This window comes from Hemitrygon akajei, chromosome 11 (assembly GCF_048418815.1).
Source record: "Hemitrygon akajei chromosome 11, sHemAka1.3, whole genome shotgun sequence".
Lineage (NCBI taxonomy): Eukaryota > Metazoa > Chordata > Chondrichthyes > Myliobatiformes > Dasyatidae > Hemitrygon > Hemitrygon akajei.
This window is the reverse complement of record NC_133134.1, coordinates 47,135,056-47,153,447: the sequence shown is the minus strand read 5'-3', so window position 1 is coordinate 47,153,447 and position 18,392 is coordinate 47,135,056. Positions and strand designations below refer to the sequence as shown.

At 38.3% G+C, this 18,392-nt stretch overlaps 1 protein-coding gene across 1 annotated transcript in view; it reads left to right on the top strand.

The window, feature by feature from the left end:
* Positions 1-10,404, top strand: part of LOC140735572 (uncharacterized) — a 288,689-nt gene extending 278,285 nt beyond the window's left edge. The window contains exons 73-77 of the mRNA XM_073060773.1: positions 811-987; positions 2,084-2,207; positions 4,681-4,816; positions 5,485-5,682; positions 8,100-10,404. Of these exons, the coding sequence (XP_072916874.1) occupies positions 811-987; positions 2,084-2,207; positions 4,681-4,816; positions 5,485-5,682; positions 8,100-8,270 (806 nt within the window). The 3' untranslated portion in view covers positions 8,271-10,404. The remainder of the gene's footprint in view (positions 1-810; positions 988-2,083; positions 2,208-4,680; positions 4,817-5,484; positions 5,683-8,099) is intronic.
* Positions 10,405-18,392: the final 7,988 nt, after the last annotated feature.

Genomic DNA, 18,392 nt, shown 5'->3' with positions numbered 1-18,392 from the left:
TGTTCAAATAACGGTAGAGCACTTGGGAAATTGAATTCAGTAAATGTGAATAAATACTATTGCTAATAATGGAAGTGTGAAATTGTTAAGTTGTTGTTTTAATAATAAACCTTTAGAGAAAGGAATCTTCTGTCACATTCTTGACCTGTTTATGATTCCAGAACCTACAGTGAAGTGAATGCCATTTATTGCCATTTAAAATGGCCGAGAAGCCATTCAGTCATGCATCACAGTCCGTGAATGTTGTTGAAAATAACTAATATCATGCTTTAAACCCACTGTGTATCTCATCCCCATATCCTCAAAGTCCCTCAACAGGACGTTCAATGCATCAGATCATAAGACCAAATGATATCGAAACAGAATTAGGCCATTTGGCCCATCGAGTCTGTTCCACCATTTCATCAAGGCTGATCCAATTTTGCTCTCAACCCCAGTCTCCTGCCTTCTCTCTATATCCTATTGTGCCCTGACCAGTCAAGAATTTTATCAACCTCTGTTTTAAAGACTTGGCCTCCACAGCTGCCTGTGGGAAAGAATTCCAAAGCTTCACCAGTATCTAGCTAAAGAAATTCATTCTCATCATTCTAAGAAGATGCCTCTCCATTCTGAGGCTGTGTCCTCTGGTCTTAGACTCTCCCACCACGGGAACATCCCCTCCACATCCACTCTATCAAAGCCTTTCACCATTTGTTGGGTTTCAGTGAGGTCACCTCTCAATCTTCTGAATTCTAGTGAATACAGGCCCAGAGCCTTCAAATGCTCTTCATATTTCTGCATTGTCTTCTAAGCACTCTCTTCCTTGTACAGTGACTGGAAAGGACAGCGAAAGTCTGCTAAATGATGATATTATAAACAGTGGACAATGGATGTCTATGAAACGTGCAGATGTTCTCTTTATTATTGAAGAAAGAGACTGTAATAAGCCTGTTATCGTAAAACTTCCTTCACTTATTAATTCATTGGTTGAAACCTTCAAAAAACAAGGTGGGTGTCTCATTCTCTAATGGTTTTTTCAACAGGTAACTGGTTTGGCAACAAACAGCTAGGGAGATGGGCAGAGAATGTTGATGAATCTGGACAAGTGAATGATGGGAGGTCTCATATTGCCAATTAGCTGAGCTGTGTGAGTGGGATTTCAGGCCACTGGGACTACTACTACACAATTTCATCTTAATTTACAGAACCCCATCTTTGAAGTATAGAACATATTACATATGCTGTCAAAAGACAGCATGCAATTCTGCAGATTTGTGTTGGCTTTCCAACATCTATAACCTTATTCAACATTTGTAGCATTTCCGCTTTATCCCATATCTTCCTTCCATTTCCACTTATTTCGTCTCCAGTACAGAAACTTGTGTAGAAATACCCAGAGTGAAAAAGGAAATGCCGAGAACATCCAATGGGTTGGGAAGCATGTGTAGAGAAATAGAGTTAAACTTCAATTCAGACGCCCTTCGTCAAGCCAGCTGAGTGTTTTCAGGATTTCCTACTTTGATTTCAGATTTCCAGCATCTGCACTTCCTTGATTTTCAGTTGGTCACAGTGAGGTTTATGGAAAACTGACAGGATGGGTGGGTGAGAGAAACTTTCCAGACTATTATCTATCTATCTATCTATCTATCTATCTATCTATCTATCTATCTATCTATCTATCTATCTATCTATCTATCTATCTATCTATCTATCTATCTATCACTTCTGAGAGGCAGCTTGCAGCATTGCTTTTTTCAGTGTCACATCTGAGAGAGTATTTTTAAGTTCCCCTGTCAAAATGAATGTCCCAGATAGAAACAGGGTTTGTAAGCTAAACCCCAACTGATTTGGAGTTTTAAGCATGAACCCCTTAGGTTTAGGCCTCCAGAGCAATTCTGGTTGTAGATTTGATTTTTGTTATCCCGTCTTCCTCATTACTTAGAATTGAGGAACTGCATGGGTGGGGTCATTATAATAGCTTATAATAATTGGGGGGCTTGGATTTTATCATTGTAATGAAGTTAAAAATTATATAAACTCTCAATTGTATTTGTCAGACTGGAGAATGTGATTGTGGTTTTTCACTCTCTTTTTTTTTACTCAGGACTCTCGGATGTAAAATTTGGTTTCATTGGCTTTGGTGACAATGGAATACATGAACAGCATCTCCTCACTGTGAGAAGCGATAACACAACCTCCCTCCCATGGTACTTGGAAAAAGAGCCAGGGTAAGGCTGTAAACTTACCCATATTAGTGCAGTGAATGCCCTTCAGGGGCCTTTGTACTGCTGAATATAACCCTCCTACAAATTAAATTGTAACTCAACTCTTATAACAAATATACAGTCTTAGAAAAAAAAATACCTTTAGGGTGTCTTTACGCAGAAGTTGGTAGTTGTGTAATAGTAGTTAGTTATTACACAGTCGAATGAGCTGCCAGAAAAGTGCTGCATGCAAGTTCAATTTCAATGTTTAAGAGAAGTTTGGATAGGTACATGGATGGTAGGGGTATGGAAGGCTATGGTCCGGGTGCAGGTTGATAGGAATAGGCAGCTTAAATGGTTCAGCACGGACTAGATGGCCTGAAGGGCCCATTTATGAGCTATATTTTTCTATGACTCTATGCTTAAATGAACATAAAACTGCAAAAAAAAGCTTCAAAAAATTCATCGCTTCTTATTTCCTGAAAGTGTTCTATGTGTTTAAATAGTGGAATAGTCAGTTTATAATTTTATATGGAAATATAATAGCTACAGTTTTTAAACTCAACCTCATATTAAAGTAGAAATATGTTCGCAGCCATGTGCAACAACTGGACAATCCAGTTTCTAGGTTGTATCATTTGTGTACTATTGAATGTTGTACTGTTCAATGGAACTGAATCTTTGTGGTAGTGGTCAATACTGCTGTATTGCATCTTCCGTCAATTTAGCCAAGACTAATTTATTGACTCTTGCCAACCAATGAATTAACGAGTTGATCCCACAGCAGCATCTTGCCATTAATCCAATTGACCTCAGAGAAATTGCATTAACAGCTATATGCTGGGGTACTTCTACCAGTAAAAGATGATGTTCACCTTATCACTCCATAAAAATCATAAAAAGTACAGTATTAGGATCAACACTTCCACCATGACTGTGATGCTAAGCTATGCCAACACAATTTGCGTGCATTTGTCCCCTGTCCACTTCTATGCCTTTCTCATCTAAATACCTGTCCAAATGCCTTTAAGTTTTGTAATTGCATCTGCCTCAAATACCACTTCTGGCAGCCCTTGCATGTACTTTCCACCCTCTGTGAGAAAAGCTTTCTCCTCAGATCTCCATTTTGTGTGATGACAACACACCTAAGTTTGAGTACGTGATCTTCCTAAGTCTGAGCTAAGTTCTCTCCGTATGTTTAGCTGCGTGAAACACCACAGAAAATTAGAACAGCTCAAGTATGTAGAAGTCACACAAGCAACAGTCAGTAATTGTCTCCTACAAGAGAGTTTTGCCACTTAACCTTACCAAGCATTGAGTCTTACCCCCGACTCCAAGTCCCCTCAACATCTTGGAGTTCACCATTGATTAAAAAAGAAACTCAAGTAATGCAGCCACAAGGTCAGAAACTGGTGTCTGGCTGAGAGACATGTCATCAGACCTATGTCTCTCTAAGGTGCAAGGTGGGGTATGACAGAATCTCCGTTAGATGCATGCAACTACAGCAGTACCCAATAAGTTCAACACCATTCAGAAACAAATGATTGCAGGGTTGAAAGCCTTGTCATATGAAGAGTGTTTGATGGCTCTGGGCCTGTACCTACTAGAATTCAGAAGAAACTTATTAAATGTTGAAAGGCCTTGATAGAGTGTGGATGGCACATGCAGAAGCCTGAGCACATTGCTGGTGGGGTGACACATGCTATGGGTAGTGAGTGGGGTTCCAGTACAGCACTTTCCAATTCCATGACCTCCGCCATCAAAATGGATGAGAGCAAAGGCACACGTGAACAAAACCAGCTACAGAGAATGCTCCAAGTCGCGTGCCATCCCAATGTGGAAATACGTTGCTGATTCTTCATTTCCATTGGGTCTAAATTCTGGAACACTCTCCCAAAAATGCAGTAAAAGTATTGTCATCAGAAGGATGTAAGCAGTTTGCCATCACCTTCTCAAGGGCAATTGAGAATAGACAATCAATGCTAGCCTTGCAAGCCTTTCACCCATCATGTAAATTGGATATGTCATATTGAACAATTCCATTTGCCAGTGGTCAAATATCAGTTAAGGAGAACGTGTCTGTCAGAGCATTCAACCAATCTATAATGTATGGATGACAACCTTATTGATTCAGTTTTGGAAGAGCAAAATTAATGCAAAATACAAGCCAGTATCTTTAGTGGAACAAGGACTGGAGATGCAAATTTTTGACTGCACTGCAGCATTTATTTTTAATAATTTGCAGTAGAATTTGAAGGTAATTATTTGAGGCAGGGTAACACCTGGTGGACGTACACATGGACTTCCTGTTGTTGTTTACGGTGTGTGTCCTGCTGGAGGATTGTGAGGCAAAACTTGGTGGTTTCCAACTCAAAGCTCACAATTTTGGTTTGTGCTATTCTAATGTTAGCCAGAGATTGGTCAGAAGACTTTAAAAATGAATGGTAAAGCTCCAGTCCTGAATATGTTACATCTGCTTTATCTGTACACTTTCCAGTAATCTGAAGTTCACCCACAATGCCACCCTCAATGTGCCAGCTGCTGTGAAACTGGTAGCTCAGTGGCCTTTCCGCAGCAAAGCAAGCAAGAGTGCCATTCTTCTGACTTGCTCCAGATGCCATCAGAATGACAAGGTAACTCCATATTAAACTGTATATTGATCTAGCCTTCATTTTGTAAAGTATAACTAATTATATTCTTCACCTAACTTATCATCCATATTATACCACAGGAAACAGAATATTTTCAGAGGTTGATTATTATGAATGTTGGTTTCTCTTGGCACCTTGCAGATGCAAACAATTATCCTTTTTCTGTTCCTTATTTGGTCAGGGGTCCTTTAGCTGGGCATAATATTTTTAAAGAGGGAGGCTGGTACAATTGGAGTAGTAATTGATTACTTTGGGCTGGTGAATCCACAACTGTAGCATTGAGGGTTTTCATGGGTGTCAAATGGAAAAATTTACCAAATTTGCTCTTATTATTAATGTAAGAAGGGCCTTGAGAAGGACTGAAAGTTTATCCACAGTCCTTTCCAACTAGAATTGAAAAATCCAGTCCAAATGTGCAATGTTTTATATTCTAGTAATTCACCAGGACTAAATATGATACATCATTCCGTTACCTAAGAAATTTTACAACTAGGCTTTTGGCATAGCATTTGTACTAAAGTCAGGCTTGATTTTAGTGACAGTTTTGTAATGATTTATCCTCCTCTGACCAGTCCCAGATGCTGCCTTTTCTATCTGTCGTGCTTAAATCATTCTTCTGACACCATTACCAATTTCCTTTGTTTCGTTAGACATCTGGGAACACTTTGCAGAACATGCTAACGTCATCTGGGATTGTACTACATGTTCTAAAGGGCATGACATTTCAGATGAAGAATGGAGAGAGTGATGCCAGTATTGCCGGCTTAGACAGCTCCTATCTCTTCCGAGTCAGTAGTACTGGCTACAGTAAGAATCGGCCCTTCAAAGCATTACGCCATCACGTCGTGGTAAGTTTATATTATTTCAAAGGGATAACCCAGTTTGTTGGAGAAATATTTAAAGAGCCCTTTTTGCTGTATGGAAAAAAATTTGTTTATTTGTCCTCGATACCTGCAAAAAGATGTACCGTGGAGAGCATTCTGAAAGACTGCATCACTGTCTGGTATAAGGTGGCTACTGCACAGGACCGAAGGAAGCTGCAGAAGGTTGTAAACCTAGTCAGCTCCATCTTGCATACTAGTCTGCAAAGTACCCAGGACATCTTCAGGGAGCAGTGTCTCGGAAAGGCTGCATCCATTATTAAGGACCTCCAGCACCCAGGGCATGTCCTTTTCTCACTGTTACCATCAGGCAGGAGGTACAGAAGCCTGAAGGCACACACTCAGCGATTCAGGAACAACTTCTTCCCCTCTGCCATCCGATTCCTGTATGGACATTGAACCCATGGACACTACCTCAATTTTTTTAATATACAGTATTTCTGTTCTTGCACTTTTTAAAATCTATTCAATATACGTATACTATAATTGATTTAATTATTCACTATTATTATTATTTTTTAGTTTTTTTCTATTATTTATTGCATCGAACTGCTGCTAAGTTAACAAATTTCATGTCACATGTCAGTGATAATAAACCTGATTCTGATTCAGATTCTAAATTGTTTTTATCCCCAGGTAACACCTAGCTGGAAACAGCTATTTCAAGCTTGCTGATAACTTGCCTGCTGACGCATGCTTTAGCCTCATCAGTTTACAACACTCAATATAAATAATCAGTTCCCTCAACATGTAACATACCTTCAAAGTCTATAACAATAAAATTCAGTTCTACAGTCCATTATTAGATTTAACTACTTGCAAAACTGTTGATTTAGCTACTGGTTATATTGTCTCATAAATCATACAGTATCAAAACAGTATCAGTAAATAGTGTTTCTAGACAAATACAGTCAAGTGGATTCGTGGCACAGCTAAGTTGTTAAGAACAAAGGTTTTTCTGAAACAACAATATTCAAAAGCCATAAAAGGAAATTTATGAAGCTGCAAATTCATAAATTCTTCTGCCGCCGGATTTCTGAATGGACATTGAACATTAGCTCCACTACTTTTTATTACTCTGTTTACCTTTTACACTTTGCTAATTTAACTATATTTATTTATTTATTTGTTCGTTTATTTATTGTAATCCAAAGTTTTTACTCTATTACTATGTACTGCATTGAACTCCTGCTGGAAAGTCAACAAATTTCACAATGTATGCCATTGATATTAAACCTGATCCTGATTCTGATCTGTATCAGTCACTGTGAACTATTAAAATAGTGTTTGAAGACAGAATATAATATTAATGGTAAGACTCTTTGGCATTGCGGAGGATCTGAGAGATCCTGGAGTCCATGTCCAGAGGACATTCAAAGCTGCTGTGCAGGTTGATAGTGTTGTTATGAAAGTGTATGGTGTTTAGCCTTCATCAACCATGGGATTGAGTTCAAGAGCTGTGAGGTAATGTTACAGCCTATATAAGACCTTGGACAGACCCCACTTGAGGTACTGTGTTCAGTTCTGCTCACTCACTACAGGAAGGCTGTGGATACTATAGAGAGAGTACAGAGGAGATTTTCCAAGTATGTTGTCTGGATTGGAGGGCGTACTTTATGAGAATAGGTTGAGTGAACTTGGCCTTTTCTCCTTGGAGCGACAGAGAATGAGAGACGACCTGATAGAAGTGTATAAGATGATGAGGGGCATTGATCACGTGGATAGACAGAGGCTTTTTCCCAGGGCTGAAATGGCTAACATGAGGGGGCATAGTTTTAAGGTGCTTGGAAATAGGTACTGAGGGGATGTCAGGGGTAAGTTTTTCACACAGAGAGTGGAACGTACTGCTGGCAGCAGTGGATGAAGTGGATACAATAGGGTTTTTAAAGAAACTCTTAGATAGGTACATGGAGCTTAGAAAAATAGAGGGCTATGCACTAGGGAAATTCTGAGCAGTTTCTAGAGTAGGTTACATGGTCAGCACATGATTGTGGGCCGAAGGGCCTGTAATGTGCTGTAGATCTCTATGTTCTATGTTCTTGTTAGAACTACAACATTATCTCAAGTTTCATGACAGCATTTTATCATTTTCACAACAGAAGTTCCACTTAGAAGTTTTATTTACTTCAAAGGTTGTTGCAAATTCTTTAATTTCCCCTTCTTACCGAAGGTTTTCTTAATCCCAATTTAATACCTTCTTAAGCAACTCCCAACAAAACCTTGGGTGTCTGTCCCTAAATCCTGGCTGTTTATTCCAAGCCTTTCAGTCTACATTAACTGAGCCAATGATCACAGCAGGATTTACATTCCAGAACAAGATGGTGGCAGAATGATCCCATTCAGAAATGGCTTCTATTTCTAATGCTTTTAATTTTGTCTTTCAGTTGCCTTCTGAGGATGTGTGCCTAGCTGCAGCAATCAAATCGGGAGGAGCAATATTTGACTCTACACATTTCCTCAGACAAAGCAAACGTTTCCTCCATTTGTTTAGCTGCCAAATCACTGGGATGGATAAAACTGGCAAATGTGAGAGCCACCAGTCCATTACAGATTGAGCTGGCTTCATTTGGTGCAGATGACCCCTGTGTTACAGATGTTCACCCCTACAGAATTTTTAAACTACTACCCAGAAAGTTGAGATATGGAATGAAGTTTTTTCTCATGTAAATTATGTGGGGGTAATAAATAAGTAGACACTTTTTTGCATCACATTTCTTGATGCATGTACAGATGACGCAGCATCGTATGACAGATGCAGACTGTTTTCTAGAAACGCACCCTCTCTGTAACTTGAGGGGGTAGTCTGAATTTGAGTTGACTACTTCATAGTAAAGAGAATATCATATATTTATAGCAGTAGATTTACAATGTGGGGAAACAATCTGTGGAATTAGAAATCTTAGAGTCAGATTACAGATTATACAGTGATGTCATTGTATATGTTACTCTGGATTACAAATTAATCTTTAAACATTAAATCAAACTCTTTATTTCTACCCCGTGACATGCTTGTATAGTCTTAACAGAATAATTTTTAAACTCCCTAATCCTTGTTATTTTCTTCTCAAAGTTTTCTTGAATGTTTGCAGGGAAGAATTACTGCTGAAAATGAGAGGGAGCTAAATATAGCAGATGCAAAATGTTGCAAAAGGCCAGGCATTAAAACTGCTGTGGCATTTCACTCTAATAAAACAGCAAGGTGACTCACGTCAGGAAGTAGTTCATTCACAGCATTGCCTTGTGGGATTATAAAAGAACAGCCATCTATTCAGTATACTTTAAACACTATCAGTGTTGTGTGAAAAGCAGTCTGGATATTTGGTGTCAGTGAGTTTAATATAGGTGAAAAGTAAATGTTTGATTTTGAGCATAATCAAAGTAAGACTTATTTAGTCCTTCTGCATGGTACTCTGAGAAACAGCAGAAAATGTGAGCGGTCATTTTGCATTGTATTCGACTAAGTAAAGCACAGAACAGAACTTGGTCTGTACAAAGTCTCAAGACACATTTGATGAGTTTAAACTATGTAATAAATGAGACTCAGCTGACTTGGCAGCATTGTACAAATTCTGAGATATCACAGTCTGAGAACTTCCACAACACATCTGAAATGCTGTAGGAAGCAGATTTATTATTGTACTTTCTAGAGGTCATTTGCTGAGAGTGTGTCAGTTTCTATAGTGTTTAATAATATCCCCAGTGCAAGTCAGTGTGTTGCTTGATAAGCTGAAGATGTTATATGGCAGTTATAGTCTGACAGATCTAGTGACTACAGTCGTACCAGCATGGGGTAAATATTGGTGTTAAAGATGCTGAGAATTGAAACCACTGGTTTCATTATCAAAAGCAATAAGTTTTAGCATGACTTACTGGTGTCTTTATTACTGGCATGTGATTAAACGATGTACCAATTATGAAAATAATATGCAGGACATTAAGAAAGACAACTAGCTATTGAGTTACAGTAATAATTTAGTACGGAATTTGTAAATACCTTAATATTGGACATATTTGTGCCTTTTCATTTTGTCTGTTAAAATTTACTAAATTTCATTTCCTTTGAACCATTTTTGTTTTTGCAAATAAAAAAGTCTTTGATGTTGTTAACTTTAAGTACCAGTTAGAGTTTGCAGTCAGTTAGAGAAATATAAATGTCATCTCTTCTTGGACTTTATGTGAGCTGAAGCTACATGTTCAAAAGCTCAATCAATTAGCAAGAGTACCGTAAAAATAATATTACCTGCTGGCTTACTAAATCTGTTTTCAATTGAAATATGTGTTGTTGGAATCAAGAGAAAATCATCTTTTGAATCATAGTTACTTGGTGTTTCAATTTTGTTTTTTGCTATTAATATATATTTAAATAAAAACTTTTTGTTGGTTTGCAGTCATTCTAACTTGGTCATTTGAGGAAACTGAGTCATGTAAATATTTTCAGTGGCTCAGTTGCCCTTTACCTCATTAATGTAGTACACTTTTACATTTTGGTTTATCATTTTTTTAGTTCCTGTGAGCATCTAGTCTTAATGTGATTTGTTGTTAAAGCCTGAGTACTGAAATCATTCCACAAAAGCAATTACATGAATGTGATATGTAAATTTTCAGGCTTAAATGTGTTTTGTGTAACCAATACCAGCAGTGTTTTTGATGTTTAACTTGATGACAAATAAACTAAAAATAAACTCATAATTGTGTGGTGAGTCCCTTAACTGGTAGCAATTACTATGTGACCTTTCTGCATCTTTTTTCAGCATTTTGTAGCATCTTAACTTGTATAACTGAGATTAATACATTTAAAAGAATCCAGCAAAAGTGGAGAATAATAGGCAATGCTAGTAACTTGTATCTCTCATTTTATGAAATACTGTGTGGCTTAAGGACATCTGCCTTGTACTCAAGAAAAGACTGGAGGGGACAGTTTCTGGTACCATGTTCTACACTGGGAAAAGCCCAACAGGTCAAGCAGCAGCTACGGAGCTGAAAGGTGTAGTTGACATTTCAGGTTAATACCCTGCATTAGGACCAAGGGAACAGGAAAGGTCGCCAATACGTAGTCATACAAAAGGTGAGCAGATGACAGGTGGAACCAGGTGGGGAGAGGAAATGAGGGAAATGAACAAAGACTGGTGAATAAGTGTGGGAGAACACCAGGGTGGAGGTTACCTAAAACTAGAAAACTCAGTGTTCATACCATTGGGTTGTAAGCTACCCAAGCAGAATAAGAGGTGTCAGGTTTTTTTTTTGCATTTGACCTCTCTTTGGTAATTGAGAATGCTCGAGCAGACAGGTCAGATAGACATGGGAAGGAGAGTTAAATGACAGAAGCTCCTGATGACCATTGCAGACAGCTGGTCAGCAAAGCAATAATCTAGTCTACACTTTGTTTCACCAATGTGGAGGAGCCCACACTGCGAGCACCAAATGCAGTAAACCAGGTTGGAAGAGATGCAGGTGGACTGCAGCCTCACCTGGAAAGACTATTTAGTCCTCAAGTACAGGTGTTGCATTCCCTTGAATTGCAAGTGAAGGAACCAATGGTGGATGGAGATAGATGAGTGGAACAGAGAGTCCCACGGAGCATGGTCCATGCAGAAGGGAGTTGGGCGAAGGAAGGGAAAGATGTGACTGGTTACAGGACTCAATCAGAGATAGTACATCCCATCCTCTTCATGCTTTTATACGGTGGCTTGAAGAAGTATTGAGCCCCACAACTACTTTAACATTTTACTGTCTCATTTTCTAAATTTAAAATATATTGAAGTAGGATTTTGAACTAATCTACAAAATATTGTGCATCATGTCAAATCAAAAGAAAAATTCCGAAACCTGTCAACAATTTGCTTAAGATTGAAAACCAGAATCGTGAGGTTCAAAAAGTATTCATCCCCATTGTAATCATTACACTACATCTAGTGCAGTATTGTATTACCTTCCCAACTCACCAATTTGTTGATGTAGAAAATTGGAGGATCAGCTGTTTTCAACAAATTCGGAAGAATAAATACCCCCTCTCTTTGTTAGGTCCAACAGTAAGGTAGATTTTGAACAGACCAAACCAAAATGAAGACAAAAGAGCATTTAAGACAAGTCAGAGAAATGGTATAGAGAAGCACAAATCTGGGGAAGGGTACAAGACCATGTCAAAGGCACCGAACATACCTCAGAGCTCAGTTTGGTCCGTTGTGAAAAACTGGGAAAATATGAAACCACAGCCACTCTGTCTAGATCAGGCCACACCTTTAAAATAAGTCACTGGAGAAGAATGGCACATGCAAGAGAGGCTGCTGCAATGCCAACAGACACTCTGGGTGAGCTGCAGAGATCAGTGGCTACAACTAGAAATTAAGTTCAAGGCTCCACACTCTCTAATGCCTTGCACACATAGGGTAGTTATGGAAGAGTGGTAAGGAAGAAGCCCTGGCTAAAAGAAAAGTGTACCCTTGCCCGGTAAGACTTTACAAAGCTTCACTTGGAAGATGCTGTAAAGATGTGAAAGAACGTCTTGTGGTCAGAGAAGAATAAATTGGAAATCCTTGGCCTCAATACAAAGTATAAATCTAATACTGCGCATTAGCCAGGTAACATCATTCCCACTGTCAAGTATGGTAGAGATAGCACATGCAATGGGGAGGCTTTTCAGCAGCAGGGACTGGAAATCTGGTCAGGATTGATGGGAAGATGAATGCTGCTAAATACAGAGAGATCTTGGATTTAAAAAATGCTAGCCTCCGCCAGCAAGCTTAAACTGGAGAGGAAGTTCATCCTTCAGCAGGATATTGACCCAAAGCTTACTGCCGCAGCAACCATGGAGCGTCTTCAAATGAAGAAAATGGATGTCCTTGAGAGGCCCAGTCAGAGTCCTGACCTTAACCCGATCAAACATCTCTGGCAAGACCTCAAGATTGTTGACCACTGCCGCTCCCCAACTAACCTGGCACAGCTTGAACAGTTTTTCAAGGAGGAATGGGCCAATCTTGCTCCATCATGTTGTGCAAGGCTAATAGAGACTTATCCAAAAGGACTACTGTCTGTAATAGCTGTAAGAGTTGGTTCAACTAAGCAAAGGGTGATGAATACTTTTGAACTGCTGATATTTCAGTTTTTGAATGTTTAGTTTTTTATGCTTTACAATTTTCCCTGTTTTATTTTGGCTCTCCTGTGGTGGTGGGGGTGGGGAAGAAGCATGTGATTCAGAAATAAAAATTCTCAGTTAAATTGATCAAAATCCCTGGTTGTAATACTCATTTATGTGAGCAATGGGTTGAGGGCTGAATACTTTTTCAAGGCACTGTTGAATGGCAACTTTTCCTTTTCCTTTTCCTTCTCAATCCTGATTCAGGGTCCTGTCCCAAAATATCAACCATCTCTGTCTCCATAGATGCTGTCTGACGCTCTGACGATCTCCCAAAAATCTGTTGTTCCAGGTTCCAGCATCTTCAGTCTTTTTTCTCCTTCTGTTCCATGTTTGATTTTTGTTTCTGCAGTCACAACCCGGACATTATTAGAGTTTTCATCAGTGAGAAAAATGGCCACACCCTCCTTGTTTAGTTCATCCCTGGTTCAAGGTTGTCCATATATTGCATAAAACCAATGGTCACAGTCGATATTCGGAAGGATCTGTATAAAATCCCATATTCACCTTTAAGACCAGCAGATGGAGAAACATGCAGTTGTATTATTAAAATTTGAAACATTGCTAAAGCCAAATATTTCTCCTTAGGAACCCAAAATCACATTTTCCATAATCTTGCATAAATTAAGTAGCAGTATCTGTGGTTTTGAATTTATAGATACAATATTTCATTATCCACAGGGGAGCAACATATCCGTCCAAATAAAAACTTGTCAATGACTGTATTGTTCTCTAGAAGGGACTTTACACAATTCTTGAGTCTATGATAATGCTGATTGGACCTTTTTTAAAAAATGTTTTCCATATAGGAGAAGGATTGCTGAGAAAATAATTTGATTCTTTACCAAATAATCTGGTAATATCAAAATTCAACAATGCAATCTTATATTTTTCAAATATGAGTTTCTGATTGTGAGGCACAAGTCCATGCAGTAGAGGTAGTAAGGAAGGAATAGGTGGGAGGGTCCTGGGCTGAAAGCAAGATTGTCACAGTTAATTAGACTCCGCTGGCTGAAAGTTCTTTGTAACTACTGTCTCTTCATGGTGATCATGTGAAAAGAGTCAGGAACAGTAGGATAATTTAATTTTGCAGAATCCCTTCTAGTCTGACAACGTTATCTCCAAGAATGATGATCCCTGGTGAATGAAGAATCTGCTGATGTTTCAATTTCTAGTTTTGCAATGATAATTTTGAATCATACACATTTGAGATTTTGACAAGAGCCTTCCTGGCATGAACATTCCTAAGTGAAGTATTCGATCTCCAGAAGGGGCCAAAAATGGTGGTACTCATTCACAATAAGCATTTTTGTTTTTGTGAGAAGAAAGAAGTGTGTAGCAAACCGATGGTTGTCAGTCTTAGCCAATCATGTGATTTGTCTTTAGACCATTAAAGAAACTCAACTGTGAACTAAGGATTAAGAACAGAGCATTGATTCTAGCATAAACCAGTTTAATTGAAGGAGACATCATTAGAGAGCATAAAGTTGATTTCCACAGTTTTTGTGTAGATAACACACAATTGTATATCTTGGTTGAGCCTGAGGATGATAGCACCCTTATCTTTACTGACTTCTGGTATGGCTGAAATAAACAAATGGATGAGCAATTATTTCCTAAAGCTAAATGGAGATAAAACTGAAATACTTTTGGTTGGTCCCGAAGTCAAAAGAGATACACTTCTTGGTAAACTTGGGAACTTGGCTCCCCTTGTAAAATTAGCAGTAACTAGCCTGGGAGTTATCCTTGATCCAGACTTGAATTTTAAATCCCACATAAAGAAAGTGACCAGAACTGCATTACTACTCTTAAGAAATATTGCAAAAGTATGTTTGTGTCTGTCACAAATGATGCTGATAAACTAATTCACACCTTTATACTGAATAGACTAGATTACAGCATTGCACTGTTTACTGGTAGGCTTTTAACCAAAACCAGCATTCAGGAATATATCACTCTTGCAGTAGCTTCTCTGCATTGGCTTCCTGTATCTTTTTAAATTATTTTAAAGTTCTCTTGCTTGCTTTTAAAGTTATTAATGTTCTGGGACTAGAGTACATCACAGAATCAGTTTTTGTTTTATAATCCCGCAAGAGCTCTCAGGTTTTCTTCCACTGGTCCCTTAAATTTAAACAATCTCCCTCAAAAGATAATTGGCACATTAGCTTTTTTGAACCACATCCCTAAACTGTGGAATTTAATACATAGACTGTAAGGCTTACAGACTCAGTTGACACTTAAAAATGGCACCTAAAGCCTATTTATTTAACCTTGTTTTTAATTGACAATTTTTCATCTTTTATTTTCATGTTTAGTTTTATTTTATATTCATGTTTGAACTTTGCCCCATTGTGAAGTGCTGTGAAATACATTATCTGTTTAAAAGTGCTCTATAAATAAAGTTGTTGTTATTATTAATTTTATGTCCATTTAATCTCCCTAAATAATCCAGTATCTCCTTTTGAAGAGAAAAAAATCAGGATAAATTTATGGATATTTGCAACAGTATGGAATGCCTGAATTCCAGCATGTTCCCCATCTTGGAATGCTGATGTTATTAGAAAACAAGGAAGGAGAATGGAAGAGTCATGCTTAACCATCTCTTAAATAGTAGACAGAATTGGTGTACACTGTGTGCAATGCTTAATATATTTCCTGTATGAATTACCATATCTGTACCTTTTCCCCTGAGTTCTTCACAAATGCACGTCCAAAATCTATTACTCCTGTCTGATAAAGTCCTAACCTTCACAAAATCTACTATTTATTATGCAATATTTTTAACAGAGTCAAGTAGGCTATATAATATGACTATTATATTAACACATCAATTACTGTGAAAGTTTCTCTGGTGCATGTAAGACAATATGCTAGACCATCTTTTCACTCTATAATAAAACCAATATTTGAGTGATCATAGATGGGAACGATGATTATTCATTCAAAAATTGAGGGAGATCCCCACTGTAGAAGGCAGCTTTCGTAAAATGATCAAGCAATCAATGTTGTCGAACGCATTGCCTCCACAATTTAAATTCTATGATGCCTTTCCCTTTATTTGAAATATTAGCACTTAAACCATTCACAATATTTCTAGCAGTTTTTGGCAGGCAAAGGCTTGAGTTAGTGGAGTCCAAGATCTGAACATAATTTGTGCATGAAAGCTGCTGGATAACAGTGGTAGATTAATAACTTTTTTGCAATAATGTATCATTTTGGCTTAATAATAGTGCATGCTTTTGGGCCAAAAGATCAAAGATTCAGAGAACTGAGCCCTGATTCAGAGAATCCAGGCTGACACTTCAGTTCATTGCAGAAGGAATGCCTTGTGAACAGAAGTGTCATCTCTCAGAAGAGATCTTCAGGTGGGACTCTCATTAACCTGTTCAGGTGGATGTGAAAATCCCTTGTTATTAATTGCCTACAACTCAATCAATTTAGTTAAAGAGATCATATATTCCCCTGCCCCTTCCCTCTTCCTCTGTTCCCCATTCTGGCTCCACTCATACCTCTCCTCCTCTCTTCACCTACATATTACCTCCCCCTGATGCCTTTCTCCAATGCTCCACTATCCTCTCCTATCAGGTTCCTTCTTTTCTTGCACTTTACCTTTTCTACCTATTACCTCCCTGCTCCTTACTTCATTCCCCCTCCCCACCCACTTGGCTTCACCTAAATCTTTCTATCTTGTACTCCTTCCTTTCCCCACCACCTTATTCTGGCTTCTTCCCCCTTCCCTTCCAGGCCTGATGAAAGGTCTCAGCTCAAGATGTCAACTGTTTATTCAATTCCACAGATGCTTCCTGATCTGCTGAGTGCCTCCAGCATGTTGTGCGTGTTGCTTTGGATTTCCAGCATCTGCAGAATCAAAACACAAGAGATTTTGCAGATGCTGGAAATCCAAAGCAATACACACAAAATGCTGAACTCAGAAGTCAGGCAGCATCTATAGAAATGAACAAACAGTCAACATTTCAGGCCAAGGCCCTTCTTCAGGACAGGAGGACGCCAGAATACAAAATTGGGAGGAGAGGAAGAAGGGTAGCTGGAAGGTGATGGGTGAAGGTAGGTGGGATAGGAAAGGTAAAGGGCTGAAGATGAACAAATCTGATAGGAGAGGAGAGTGGACCATAACAGAAAGGGAAGGAGGAGGAGCACCAGGGGAAGGTGATGGGCAGATGATCTGCAGAATCCCTTGTGTTTATAATTAATTAAAAGGCGTATCATACCACTGATATTAGCACCCTGGTTTTGAGCAAATGGTAAAGACTACAAGGTATTTAATTGGCTGTAAATTGCTTTCTGAGACTGGGGAAAATACCATGTAAATATAAATACCATATAAATGCAAGTTTGTTCATTCCATACACTGCACAAGTTAGACTCCCAAGGCATGGATCTGAAATCCAAGATTAAGATAAATGAAGAAATACACTATATTATGTGCAGCCTAATTTTTCTTCTGCATCTTAGTATTTCCAATATGAGCTTTGAAATTTGTCACCCAATGAGGAAATTGGTCTCCAAAGCCTTGCTCTTTTCAAAGTACATCTCTGAAGTACAATTAAATTCTCCGTTAGTAATTCTTGCCAGTCACTTGTTTCATGAACAATCCATTCCATATTTTTAACATTACTTTGTTATTTAATTTTTAAACATACCCTTTTTTTCCATTCCTGTCTCCATTTCAAAGGCTCAAAGGTCCAATTTAATGTCAGAGAAATGTATACAGTATACATCCTGAAATGCTTTTTCTTCACAAACATCCATGAAAACAAAGGAGTGTTCTGTATCCATTGAAAACCATGCATTTAATTATCCTTTTCACATTGCTTTCCAAACAATTAATTCATTTTCCTTCCCTTAAGTGATACAAAGCAATTATTGGCTTGAACCATGAAATCACTGTTATGACTACTGGTTTTAAAGAAAGTTATGTCTGCATTTAATGCAACCGAAGCCAGGGTACAATTTGCAGCAATAATATTGTTGTATCCATCATACCTGGGCAAGGGAACAGATTACAGAAAGATCATTTTTAGTGAACTACGTAATCTTTCATTTTCATGCTACAAGACACAAACCACCATTGTCCTCTGCTCATTTTGATTGTTGTGTCAGACATTAAATAGTGCCAGTAACAAAGCAAAGAACATTTTATGAGCCTTGAGTTGGCAACAACAACTGACTTGTCGATTCTATGTTCATGCCTAACTTTGACCCAAATTCCAATTTTTTATTGCATAATAAAGAAAATAATACATAATCCTTCAGTTATTCTAACCTGAAGTACTTAATTAGGCAATAAATGATTTTAAATGTAGTCTAGATTATTCACGAAGCAAAAACTGTAGCCAATTTGCCCTTAGTAAAGAGCCACAAAAAGCAATGACAACATGAATTTTTGCAGGTGTTTTTCCATTGTGAATGTTCTCTGGCAGCCAAGCAGAACCCCTTGGGTCTTCAACTAGAATTATTTACAACCACCTCAGAAAACAGAGATATATGTTTTTAGCAGTCTGTAGTGAGGATTGGACCAAAAACT